A 12,707-nucleotide genomic window follows, 5' to 3' on the forward strand; every position below is an offset into this window, starting at 1 on the left:
TCAGCAGCCATGAGGTGGCTCAGCTGGGTCCTCCAGGGAGGAGGTCTCCAGGTCACTGCTGTCACCTGCAAACTGGAGAGGAGCACAGAGAGGGTGAAGGGGTGCAGCAGGGCCAGACCCACACCCCACATTTGCACCCTGTGCTCCCCTCCTGCCAATCAACACGGGTTTCTCCTGCATCAAGCTGACACATAAATTAAAGCAAACAGGGCCAAACATGGTCTGATCAAGACACCACACAGGAGACCCTTTCTCTATTTCCACGGCTTGCAAGCTGTCCCACAAAACCTCATGCTTCACTTTTTCTTCTTCGTTTAATTATTTTTCCTCATCTTCATTGCAATAAATAATAAAAAAAAATAAATATTCCCAGTATTTGTGCCAGGTCTTCCCTGGGTAAAATCTTTTTACTTTTTTTTTTTTTTTCCCCCTCTAAAAAAGCAATTTGATTCTGACACTGCCACCACTTTAATTACATCAGCTCTCCCCCACAAATTGAGGTTATGTTTAAGTCCCGTTTTAGTAATTTAATAATTTCACCATTGCATCACTCCAATTATCTCTGGATTTGTTCCAGAGACCTTTTCTCAATTCGATTCTCTGACGCTTACTGTTTTGCTCCCAACTGCACGAATACTGATTTTTGGTGGGTTTTTGTCTTTCCTCCCCCCAAAGAGGGCAAACAGACCAACATTAAGGGAAGGACACACATCTGTAACTGGATGAAGGGGCCAAGGGCCAAATCTCTGCTGCTGTAAGCTTGAACTCCCCCTGCACAGACTATGCCTGCAGCACTGGTGATGGCTGTGAGCTGAGAAGAGAGTCCAACATGCCTTTTTTTCCTGGAAATAATGTCAGGAAACATCCCTGTGGCCGTTTGCATGAGATACCTGGAGTTTCTTGGCATGCTGGCTGGTTTTTGGTGATGCCAAACTCAGGGCTGGGAAGAGTTTCACCACACTGGGCGATCTCTGTGCCGCTGCATCCAGGTGTCTCTCCAAAATCTTCACCGTCGTGGATGTGGCTGTCCCTGTGCAGGGCAGAGCGGGTTAAATAGGGAGCACCGAGGCAGGGTGATGGCACAGCTCGGTGAAAAGGGAGGGGACCACCAGCCACCTCAGGGTGAGATGGTTTCTAAATAGCTTAAACTCACTAGCACTGCCTGGACCCATCCCAACGGAGCTGTTTCAGGAAGAAAATGGTTTGTCCATTGAATAAGCCATGGGGGTTATGCTCCCGTGTGTGCAAGGATGCTGGAGGAAACCTCCATCCTCACATGTACCTGGGCTAGTGGTCTGTGGCCGAGCGCCGACAGCTCTTTTTTGGCCTGGGGCACACCAAAGCCACGTGCAAGGAGTACTTGATGCCATCTGCAGTCAACACAGAGGCAAGAGGTGCCTCCTGCTGCCCCCTCAACCCTCCGAGGGGCTCAGGAGCAGTCCCCACCTCGTTCCCAGACACACGGCTCACATTGGGTTTTACAGCTTATAGCCAACAGTTAAAACCAGTTTTGCCCCCCGTGTTTGAGAGCCCTTTGGGTCCTGTGGGGTTCTCTGCATCCTCTAGACAGTCTGGTTTCCCTCTGTGCAAAGAAACAGCCGCAGGATTTATCATACTCTAGGAAAAAACCCTGGCAGGATCAGGCACACACGTTGCAGATGGTTAAAGCCACCAGTGCCCTGTTGCCCGGCTGGGTATGACAAGGGAAGACTTGTCCCACTTCAGCTCCAGCAAGAAGGTGACTCAGTGGCTCCGATGGTGCTAACCTGGACTGTCCCCACCACCTCACTGACCCACAGCAGTCGCTACAAGAACAGACAGTACCTGAACCAGCCGTTTCCTCCAGGGAGTCCAGGTCTGACCCGGAGTCTGTCTCTTGCTGAGGTCTGAGCTTCACAAGGGACGAGGCAGGTTCCTTCCCTCCCAGCATCACTTCTGGGCTGGTGCACAGAGGATGGGTCAGGCGTGGGGTTGCTCTGGCGTCCCCATGCCCCCCTCCCGAAGCAGATGCAGGGAAGCACTGCAATGCTCTGGATTGTGATCCAGCCCTGAGCAGGGCGGCCCATGGAGAATGCCTGCATTCCCCATGGACATGGACAGGTCTATCACACCACGGACTGGAACACCTTGCTGCTAGAGTGTCCAAAAAATACTCTCACCCATCCCTTGCCTGTGTTTGGTATTGCTTTGCTTGAGTTTAAAACCTAGACCTGGCTTTCTCTCTCTCCTGGAGTGAACACGTAACTCCTTTTCCTCACCTTTTCTTGGCCATGGATGAGCTCCTCTTCCTCTCTGCGGACATCTCACACCCTCTCAATGTTACTTCTCCGCATGATCTGCACAGTTTCTCCAAGCTTTTATTTTACAACTTTACTACTTCTGCTCCAAAAACCCCAAGAGAACTCCTTCATCTCCTCAAAGAGGTTCTGGGAGGGGAAGAAGGAGCTCAACACCGGTGGGAAACGCCCTATGCTTGTCTCCAGCACCACATGGTGGGGTACAAGCCCTTAGGTCTGACTTTGCCAAGTTGTTTGAGTCAGTCCATACATGCAGGGAGACCCCAAGAAACTCCTTTTCCAAACAAACCCCTCTAGGGTTCCACATCACCCACCACTTGGCAGTTTCCAAAGGTGCTGGTGCTGAGTAGCACCCAGCATACTTGGGGCCAGGCTGTAGCTGAGGGTCTCGGGCTCTCCCCACCTGCCTGGAGACAAAAAGGAGGTGAGAGGACTCACCTCCGCTGTGGGACAGGTGCCTGGTGGGGGCTTCTGGCTTTGGAGGTCCGCAGGGTGACCCAGGGAGTCCTTGGGGGGCTGTGGGTGGAGCGGGCTCTGCTCTGAGGAGCAGGATGGCGGATCACCGAGGCTTTAGGCTTTACTGCAGCTTGTATCACCATGGGCTGTGACCCACGAAGGGACCTGGGCTTCCTCAGGCTTTCAGCTGGAAGGCAATATTGGGAGCAAGGAGAATCACCACCCACCTCCTGGTAGTCCTGGGACCTGCCCTTGAGGGAGCCACGCAGCCCGCCTGGCCTGGAGTTGTGCAGGAAAAGTGGGGAAAAAGGGATTTGCAAGCACCACCAAACCTGTATTTAGCTCTCCTGGGGCTTTTGGGGACAGCTGATATTTTTTTAAATGCCCTTTCCTGCCCTTTCTCTGTCTTGTTGCCCCACTGGGTAAGGGCACAGCATTCCCGTGGCCACAGGTCCCCACGGCTGGCATCTAGACGGGTCAGGAGGACACTTCACCTGGGATGACGCAGAGCTGTCGAGGAAAAGCACTGCTGGGCTTCTTGCATCGCCTGCCTTTCGCCATCACCGCTCGGACCAACTCGTCCCTCAGGCAGAGGAGACCAGGAAATTTCTCAGCCTTCTGTTGCCACTGAAGCCTGACCAGAGCCTGGAGGCTTTTGTAGGTCCGAGTGGAGATCCCCTTCGCAACCTAAAGCAGAGGGAAACTGAGGACCCTGATATTCTCCTTCCATGGTGCTGGGTGGTGAAACAAGCCCTCGGCAGCACTACTCATATCTCAAGAGCATCCTGCAAGGTCCACGGCCTGTCCAAACCCCAAGGAAGCTCTCACCAGCCCTGACACCCATCGTTTCCCCAGCACGATGTATCCCATGCCAACAGCCCGCAACGAGGCATCAGTCATCATTTGCAAAGCCCTCATCCACTTTGGCAAATGACCGTTGAAGAGTAAATCTCAGCTATTTGGGGCAATTTCTAGGCCACAGGGTAAGCAAAGCATTTTCTCTTGGGAGATATTTACAACTCGAGCAGGTTTGACGACCACGAATGTCCTGGGCTTGTAGAGATGTGAAGTGATGAGAAGCGAAGGGTGAAGGGGGGTGTTCAGCTTTGGGCACCGCTGCTGCTTGTGGCACCACCTGCATGTCTCCAAATAACATGCCAGGGCTCCAGCTGATGTGAAACGAACCCAGGAGTGCTCCTTACGTGCACCTCCAGGAAACAACCACGCAAGGTCAGCCGTTGCCTTCTCTTTGCCTTGCTCAGAACCACGGGACGATGGAGCAACGCGGGTCCCCAGCGGCCGTGCCCGCTGCCTGCCTGCTCACCACCCTTGCACCAGCTCTGCAAGGTGCTAGGTGGTGGTGTTGCATCGCTGGGAGCTCGGGAAGACTTCTCGGAGGTGCTGTTTAATATGCTCGGCATGAAAAGGACTCGGACAGCAAAAGTCCCCTTGAAATCCCCGTGACAGGGGCTGCTGTGCCCTCAAACACCTTCCTTTCCTAGAAGAGAGGGAGCCCTGGCCAATTTAGCATATGAAAGGCTGCTTGTGGGAAAGATTTGCTGGAGAGATACTAATAACCAGCCTCCGAGACGGGAGCACAGCCATTTATTCCCCGTGCTCCTGTGGGATCCTGCCTCCACCTTCCTCTTTGCCTCTCAGGGTGTAATTGCTCCAGATGGGGCTTTTTTTATTTTTTTTTTACTGCCTGTTAGTGCTTCAGTTTTCTCCTCTCAAAAAAAAAAAAAAAAATTATATATATATCTTTGTGTCCCTGCGCTGGCATTGCAAATGCTGGCACTGAAAGGGCAGACTTACCCTCTTGACCCCCATGCTCTCCAGCTTTTCCTCCAGCACTTCCTCCAGGATGGGGCGAAACTGCTTCAGGAGGTTTGGGTTTCTCCGTAGGGCTCCCAGCAGCCTCTGCTTCCCACCCAGGGCAGCCTCCTCCCTGCCTGGAGTAAAGGTGGGTGCTGGTACCAGCACAGCGACACATGGTCTGCACACTGGGGAGGGGGCTCGTGGGTCCCTCTCTTTGGGGACATGGGTCCCACCAGTCCCACAGCAAGTGACTGGTTGCTCTCAGCAGACTATATCACTCTAGAAAGGGGCAAATTTGATTAATTCCTGCCCACAACATTTCCAAAATCCCACCCACAACCCTGCAGCTGCCTGGGACAGCTTTCCTGGGTGAAGCATTGACAACAGGGCTGGTCATGGTGCTGTTGTACTCTGCACAGCTGAGAGGGAACCAGTGAGCTCATCCCCTCATCCCCCAGCCCACCACCTTATCACCACCAGCTTCACCCATCACCCCCTCATCCTCACCAGTGAGCTCATGCCCCTCATCCCCCAGCCCACCACCTCATCACCACCAGCTTCACCCATCACCCACTCATCCTCACCACTCAACACCCCAAGCCAAACACCAACTTCATCCTGGTGCTCTCGGGATAGGGATGGTCCCAGCTCTGGTAACCCACCTGATGACTCTTCATCAGCTACCACTTTGGTCACCTCTTGGGTCACTGCAGGGAAGAAAGGAGCCTGTGAGGGTCAAAGAGGAGCTGAGGCCCCAGCACTGAAGCAAGTGCTGATCACCACCTGGTTTTCCTATATGGAAAGTATGGACACACCTGCCCCTTTGGGGATACAAGGCTGGCCTAGGTCTGGCACCGGCCCCTGGAGAACATTCTCAAGGAAAACCCTAGGGTGCTTGCCTGCCAAGGCCACTGGCTGGAGGATATCAGTGGGCAAACATCCCTCTTGTACCTCTCCAGGTCAACGATGTACTTCTTGGGCATTTGCTAACAGCCATCCCTGTTTTATGGCCTTTTTTTTTTTGTTTCCTGAGCACTGGCCAGGTGTGTGGCTGCACCACAGGCACTTGGGAGCTGAGACCTCGTCGTTTTCTTTCCCTGGCACTTGATTATAGAAAACCCAGACCATAAAGAAGAAACCACAGCACGCCTCAGCTCCTTATTTTTATGCAGATAACCACTGGCATCATTTTGGAGGAGGTAAGATCATCCACTTGCTGTCAAACCTCATGACTTTGGGGTATGGCTAAGATGCAAAACCCACCCAAGAGACAATTTGGTTTTGGGCCAGTGATCAGAGCTGTGGTCTATGCTGTTGCAACAAAAGCAACAGCATAGATAGCCAAGGGACTGGAAGGTGTCCACTCCACGGATTTGTGTGCCAGCTCCCTGGAGAGGACACCCTGGCACACTTTTGTAGAGGGAGACAGAGAAGACGTTGCGGTCTGAAGGGCTGTTAGCTATGAAAAATTTATCTAGACCCAAATTGATTCACTTTACAAAATGTGATCATTACCTTCAGGTTTGCTTGCAGAGAGCAGCTTGATCTGTAAAGAAATAGACTGGGCGTCATTCAAAGATCATTTCTTTATCTATCATTTTGGGTAATTTTTCCTCTCTCTGCAGAATATTGTTATTAAATGCATTCAAAAAAGGAGCAGGAAATAGCAAAATCCTAAAGTGGGCACATAGACTCCTCAAGAGCTATTTCCCTTACGCGGAGCATCCCTGTAAGGGGTCAGCTCAGGGGTTTTCCTGTCCATACTGTGACCACTAGCACATCAGATGCCATCCTGCTGCGTGCCACGTGCTATTCGCAGGCCTGGGAACAAGTAAAAGATGCTCCAAATTAATTAGGCTTAGTCTTAACTCAGTAAATATTTAAAGGCTGCTTAGAGTTAAACATCGGCTTAAACCCTCTTGATGAACCAAGGAGCTTTTTTTTTTTTAAAAAAAAAAATCTTATTTCACTTGCCTTCTTCTCCTGAGACTTCGTGAGCTTGGGCTGCTCATCGAGACGGGTCCTGAGGGCATCCAAATGCTGATGGACACGGTCCATAACCACCAACCGGTCCTGGGATGAGGCAGCATGGGGTGTGTTGTTCTCTTTCTTCAATCGAAAGGGGGCAAAAAAGGAACAAGATTTGAACATGGTAAAAAAAACCTCTTCCCTTCATCAGCAAGGGCAGCTCTCCAGATTTTCATTCATTATTAAGACATCCTTCAAAGGGTAGATCCGATCTTGCGGAAGACGTACAGCCAGCTTCGAAGTCTGCTGGTGGCAAGCTCATGTCTTCTCATTGGCCATGACAGGACACAGCTTCGGGCACTGCATTTCCTTTTTTCTTTCCTCTTGATGATGTAATAACTATACTCTGTTGCCCTGGGCTTTGAAGTCCAGCCAAGGCTCATTTAAAGCATGTAGCCCTGATCTTTCCACCTACCACTTGCTGAGCTCATCTGCACAGAGGGCATCCCAGGTTCTTCTGGAGAGATGTAACATCTCTGGGCTTTGAACCATGAAGGAAACAAGGTCTTTTCTGAGCGAGGTGCCTGGGACCTGCCAAGGACATCTGGTACCTACCTGGACCTCCTGTGCCTGGTTGTCCCTCCACAGGTCCTTCAGCGCCTGCCTCCGCTCTGTCCTCTGCCAAATTAAACACAGAGGCATTTCCCTCCTTGGGTTGCGGGCTTCTTGTGGGCATGGGCACCCGATCACATCCGTGCTCAGAGAAATTCAACTTCCCTTTGGGTCTCGAAGGGTGTTTGGCACTGTAATGGGGGTGCTGTTCCCAACTCACTCCATGCTCAGAGGTACCACACACAGTAAAGCCTTCTTCAGATGTTTTTAGACATTGAGAAGGCAGCTGGTGTGCAGGTAGATGACAGAATCACAGAATGTCAGGGATTGGAAGGGACCTCAAAGGATCATTTAGTCCAACCCCCCTGCCTGAGCAGGACCACCTAGATTAAATTTCTTTTGTTTAAGTGCTTTTCCATACGGTGAGCTTCCACTGTACTCCAGTGGAACTGGGTTTCTCTGCAGTAAGTAGGGCTGACATGAGACAGTGGCATGGCCTCTGCAGCCTCCAGGTCCCATTCCTGGACTCAGACACTCAGTGCTCTACACCAGCAGGAGCCCATTGCTACCTGAACCTGAGCTGAAACCAGACATCCACAAAGCAGATACACATGTGGGTCTATCTCCATCCAAACATACCTCCTGGGATGGGCAGTAAGGGTAAGGACACAGGTACTCACCTGCACTGACATCCCCTCCCGCTCGCCCCACAGCTCTGCCCGGCTTGGTGCTCGCCAACGTCCCTCTTCAGTGTCATTGTCCCGCAGGGTCCCCAGGTTGGACTCTGCCACGAGTCTGACCTGAAGCTCCTGCAGTTTCTGGAGTGGGAAAGGGAAGGAGCTCTGTTGTCCCATGGGAAGCTCTGCTTTCCTCCTGGGCAGCCCAACCTTGGACAACCACTGCTTCCCACCCCAAAACACTTCCATGCTCCAGGAGCGAAGAAACCAGTCCTCTTTGGGCTGTGATGTCACCTGCATCAGGATGAGCAGGAGGCTTGGACATCCCCTCGCCTGCCTTGAGGAGCACGTGGGGTGCTTGCTCACCCCCTCCATGGCACTGCCCCTGCTGGCCACGTCCTCGAACGCTGAGAGGAAGAGCTGCCTCAGCCCATCGATCTCTTCACGCAGCTTCATCCTCTCCTCCTCTTTCCACCTTTCCAAACCTTTCCTGCCCTCCTCTTCTCGCTGGCGAGCTCTCTCCATTTCCTAAAGGGAGTGGAAAAAATGGGGCAGGAGTTGTCTTGGCTGCAAACCAGAAGCACCAAGGGCTGGGGCTTCTGCCCTGGCCCCAGTGGGATGAGCACCAACGCTCTCATGACACCCATGGCTGCTCAGAGCTCACCTGCACACCGTGGGGAGGTCGAGGCAGCACAGCCTCCCAGGCAGGCACGCTTACCTAGTCCTTATTCCCACATGACCTTTCCCACAGGGATTTTTTTGAGGGCAAATAAATTTTCCAAAGAAATAAATACGAGCCCCACCATAAAATATTTTTTCAGCGTCTTTTTCACCTGCGCTTTATAAACATCCTGCGTTTCATCGTTTCCCTTCCCTTCATGTTTTCCAGACACCATACCTGCTCCCTGCGCAGCTTCTCCGCTTCCAGCTGCTGCCGTGTCTCCTGCAGTTTTGCCTTCAGCTCCTCCACCTCCTCCTCCATTTGCTCCACCTGCTTCATCTTCTGCCTCTCTGCAAAAGAATTTCGCTTCGGGTAAGCGTGGGGGGGGAGATCCTACTAAAGTACGGAGCAAAACCGCTTCAGGGTGGAGGAGCAGGTAGCTGAGCTGCAGGAAGAACCGTGGCAAAAGGTGGCCTTGGATTATTTCTACTTATTTATTTTTTATTTTTATAAACATGGAGGGATTAATGCCTCACGGAGCAGCATGGTTCACCACCGAGCTGGCTCTCCCAAGCAGCCAAAATGCCCTGTTTTGCAAAATGCCCTCACCAGGGAAGGTGCCCCTGGAGCAAAACCCAACCTGTTGCATCACATCAGCCCGGGGATGGGGTTTCAACCTGCCAGCAAACAGTAAAATTGGCTTTTTTTATCTGCCAGGTTCAAGCCCCGGGTGTGAGCAAAGCCCTAACGAGGCTCCATGGCCCTCACACCTGCAGCTTTCCACGTGTTTTGCGAAGGAGCATCAACTCCTTGCCAAGACAGGGGCATAGGGAACGTGAAACCCCTCTCCCACTCTAGAGAAACACTCTCCCAGACTCTCCAACATAGCTCCCTCACCATGGTCCCATGGGATCTTTGGGTGGAGATCTTTAGGGAAGCTGAGGTGCAGAGATGAGCTTTAAATGCTCATGTAGCAGCCTTCCAGTACTTAAGGGGTGCCTACAGGAAAGCTGGAGAGGGACTTTTTACAAGGGCAAGTAGTGACAGGACAAGGGGCAATGGATTTAAGCTGAAAGGGGGCAGATTTAGATTAGACATAAGGAAGAAATTTTTCACTCTGAGGGTGGTGAGGCACTGGAACAGGTTGCCCAGAGAAGTTGTAGATGCCCCATCCCTGGAAGTGTTCAAGGCCAGGTTGGATGGGGCTTTGGGCAACCTGGTGTAGTGGAAGGTGTCCCTGCCCATGGCAGGGGGGTTGGAACTAGATGATCTGTGAGGTCCCTTCCAACCCAAACCGTTCCATGATTCCATGCAGCCTCCTGTTTGGCTGCGTGTCCTACCTTGTGCTCGAGGGAAAGCCAGCGAGCAGAAAGCATTCAGTAAACATTCACAGAAACGCCGAAGAAGAAACAAGCGATTAGAAGTTGTCTTTAACCTCCTACAGTCACTCTCTGGTTTCCAGCATCCGCATCCAACGGGGGAAAAAACCTGCCTGGGAAAGGGAAGGGAGAAAGGGCCGCGGTGCTCACCCGCCTCGGCGTGCCGGCGCCGCACGTGGGCTCGCAGGAAGGAGCCGTCGGGGAAGGCTTCATGGCAGAGGTGGCACTGGAGAGGCGAGGGGGGGGAAAAGTCAGCAGAAGGGTTGTGATCCTGCAGGAATGGCCGAGCGGGAAGCGGCGGGGGCTGCCGGAAGCCGACACCCACCCCCCGGGCGGCGCCGGCCGGAGATGTCCGCCTGTGCCCGGCTCGGGCTGCAGGGACGGCCGGGCGCCGTCGGGCCCCGCACGGCTGCAGCGGGCGGCGAGAAACGGCCCCGCGGGCACCGGGTCAGTGCGGGGGCGGCGGGAGGAGGTGCTGGAGCGGGGGCTGGCAGCGGCCCCCCAGCCGTGCGACTCGGTGGGGCACAGACCCGGCGCAGCCCGGGGAGAAGCCCGCGCTGGAGCGGAGATGCTGAGCCTGGGGGAGGGCGGGGGGAATGGGGCTCTCGAGGAAGCAGAGATGCTCCTAAAGTCCGTGGGGAAACCCGCGGCGGAGCGGGGTGGCAGCTCCCCGAGAACCTGTGGCTCTGGCAAAAGCCCGATCTGGAGCGATCTGCTGGGTCAGGATGGCATCCTGCGGGAAGGACTCGTGGTGGAGCAGTCTGTGGACTGTCCCGTGGGCAGGAGATCCACTGGAGCAGGAGAAGAGTGTCAGGAGCCCTCCTTTGGGAAAGGAGCAGCAGAAGCAGCGTGTGATGAACTGACCTGCAGCCCTGTGCCCCTGCACCGCTGGGGAGGAGGCAGAGCCGGGAAGAAAGGAAAGGTGGGGGAAGCCTTGTGTTTAGGATCTGGCTTTGTTTCTTGTCACCCTCTCAAGTAACTGGTAAATTAAATTGATTTGTCCCCAAGCTGAGCCCGTTTTGCCCGGGGCCGTGGTGGGTGGGTGGGTGGGTGATCCCTCTCTGTTCTTGTCTCACCCTCAGGCCTTTTGTGACATTTTCCTCCTCTGCACCTCACCAGGGGAGCAGCTGCACGGTGGCTGAGCTGGACCACGACAACACCCCGTACATCTTTCAGCCACGCACCTCACAGTGGGCACTGGAGCCGGCTGGCAGGAGCAGCTGCTGGGTGGCCATCAGCTTCTTCCACCTCCTGCTCTCCTCCTTCGCCCCCCGGAGCTGTGCCGCCTGCTCCGCTGCCTGCTGCCGGCTACGAGCCAGCTCGGCACGGGTGGCTTCCAGGTGCTGGGCGTGGGTGGCCAGGCTGGTCCCCAGGTGCTCCTGGCAGTGCAGCAGGTACTCGATGCTCAGCTGGGCCATCCTCAGCACCTTCAGTAGGATGGGGTCTGCCGGCTGCCCGCAGCGGGGGCACCGCTCCCCGTCCAGGTTGCAGAAGGTGACGCCGGCGATGTGCTCCTGGAGCGCGGCCACGTCCACCTCCCGGGCCACCTGCTCCACATCAATGGCAACAAAGCGACGCCAGTCCAGGGCGACTCGGCGGGGCTGGAAGTGGAAGCGGGGGATGTCCGCCTGGATGGCAAGTCCTGGAGATGCCCCTGGCATCCCTGCAGCCCCTGGCATGGGCTGGTGCAGCGGGTGGTAAACGTTTGGAGAAAAGGGCTGGAAGGCAAGAAGGATGTGTCAGGGCTGACCCCGCAGCCGTCCTCCAGTTGCACTGGAGCCCACACCAGCCTGCACACGCTGCAGGAACCAAGGAGTGGGTCAGAGCTCATCTTACGTGGCAGCAAACAAAAAACCCTTCTTTCTCCCTCCCCATCCAGATCTGCTGTCTACTGCTTTGCCAAATTCTGGAAAAAAAATAAAAAAATCCTGCCAGTTTGTTCACCATCTGCTTTTGTTAAGGGAGACTTGTAAAACTGTCACATCGCAACTCTTCACAATCACCCGTCCTGAACGAATGTGTAAATCCCTCCCGAGTGTACCTGGTTTTGGGAAATGGGTTCAGCCAGGTTTTTAACAATGCATGGTAACCACCAGCTTCCCCGGTGCCCTGCTCAGGCCATAAACAGAATTGATGTTTGCTTATTTTCTTAGCTGTGTCCTAAACAATAACTCAACCATTGTATTTAAAAGAGTTTTAAATTTGTGAAATAGACCTGTATATGCTCCTAGTCTCTTATCTAGGGATTGGCTGCTGCCTCACATTACAATTTCCCCCTCTGCTACCTCCACCTGCCGCTTTTAAGATATTTCATTTTAAAAAATAAAAAAAAAAGCTCTTTGCTGAAAGGCCACTTACCATATTTTTGGGAGGGGACGGGGTTCCCGCACAGACTGGGAGCAGTGGTCGGAGTGGTGCCGGCGCGTTGCTGGGTGTGCTGTGTACAGCAGCAACGCGACTCCCAGCCCTGCACGCACCGGTGCCTCCCACCGAGCCTTTTGTGCTCACTGGACCAACTGGACAAACAGGGTCCAGAAACCCAGGGAGATGCCAAATAACTGCGTGTGTGGTTGGAGAAAGGAGAGCTTCCCTAAATTCTCCTCTGCTAACTCCGAGGAAGAGAGGGCAGTGGTTATCACTGCCTGTTTGCAGCAGAGAGTGCCAAAAATCAGCTTTTTTTGCCCTAATTTCAGTCCCTAAGGTGTTGTTTGGAAGTGGGAAGCTCCAAGGCTTGGTCCTACCTGGTGCATGGGCAGGGCAAGGGGCTGCAGGGCTGAGCCAGCCCTACATGTAGAGCTTTCCAACCAAGAGCTTGCCGAGGCCCTTTTTGTGGTTCCTG

At 53.8% G+C, this 12,707-nt stretch overlaps 1 protein-coding gene across 1 annotated transcript; it reads right to left on the minus strand.

The window, feature by feature from the left end:
• On the minus strand, positions 1-11,529 carry DZIP1L (DAZ interacting zinc finger protein 1 like). The gene is made up of 13 exons (XM_086618600.1): positions 11,053-11,529; positions 10,010-10,094; positions 8,727-8,839; positions 8,195-8,356; positions 7,832-7,969; positions 7,155-7,217; positions 6,546-6,680; positions 6,087-6,117; positions 5,234-5,278; positions 4,569-4,705; positions 3,248-3,440; positions 891-1,030; positions 1-72 (listed from the first exon to the last, which is right to left on the minus strand). The coding sequence occupies exons 1-13, from the start codon at positions 11,527-11,529 to the stop codon at positions 1-3; spliced, it is 1,791 nt and encodes a 596-aa protein (XP_086474726.1).
• Positions 11,530-12,707: the final 1,178 nt, after the last annotated feature.

Source organism: Tauraco erythrolophus, chromosome 11 (assembly GCF_009769465.1).
Source record: "Tauraco erythrolophus isolate bTauEry1 chromosome 11, bTauEry1.pri, whole genome shotgun sequence".
NCBI classification, from domain to species: domain Eukaryota; kingdom Metazoa; phylum Chordata; class Aves; order Musophagiformes; family Musophagidae; genus Tauraco; species Tauraco erythrolophus.

Bases quoted from the DNA above. Each gene is read 5' to 3' on its own strand.
- DZIP1L (XM_086618600.1), bottom strand. From the start codon at position 11,529: ATGCCAGGGGCATCTCCAGGACTTGCCATCCAGGCGGACATCCCCCGC. The intron at 7,218-7,831 runs GTGAGTACCTGT...TTAATTTGGCAG, and splicing joins GGGAGGGGATGTCAGTGCAG to AGGACAGAGCGGAGGCAGGC. The intron at 5,279-6,086 runs GTAATGATCACA...TCTTCCCTGCAG, and splicing joins CTCTGCAAGCAAACCTGAAG to TGACCCAAGAGGTGACCAAA.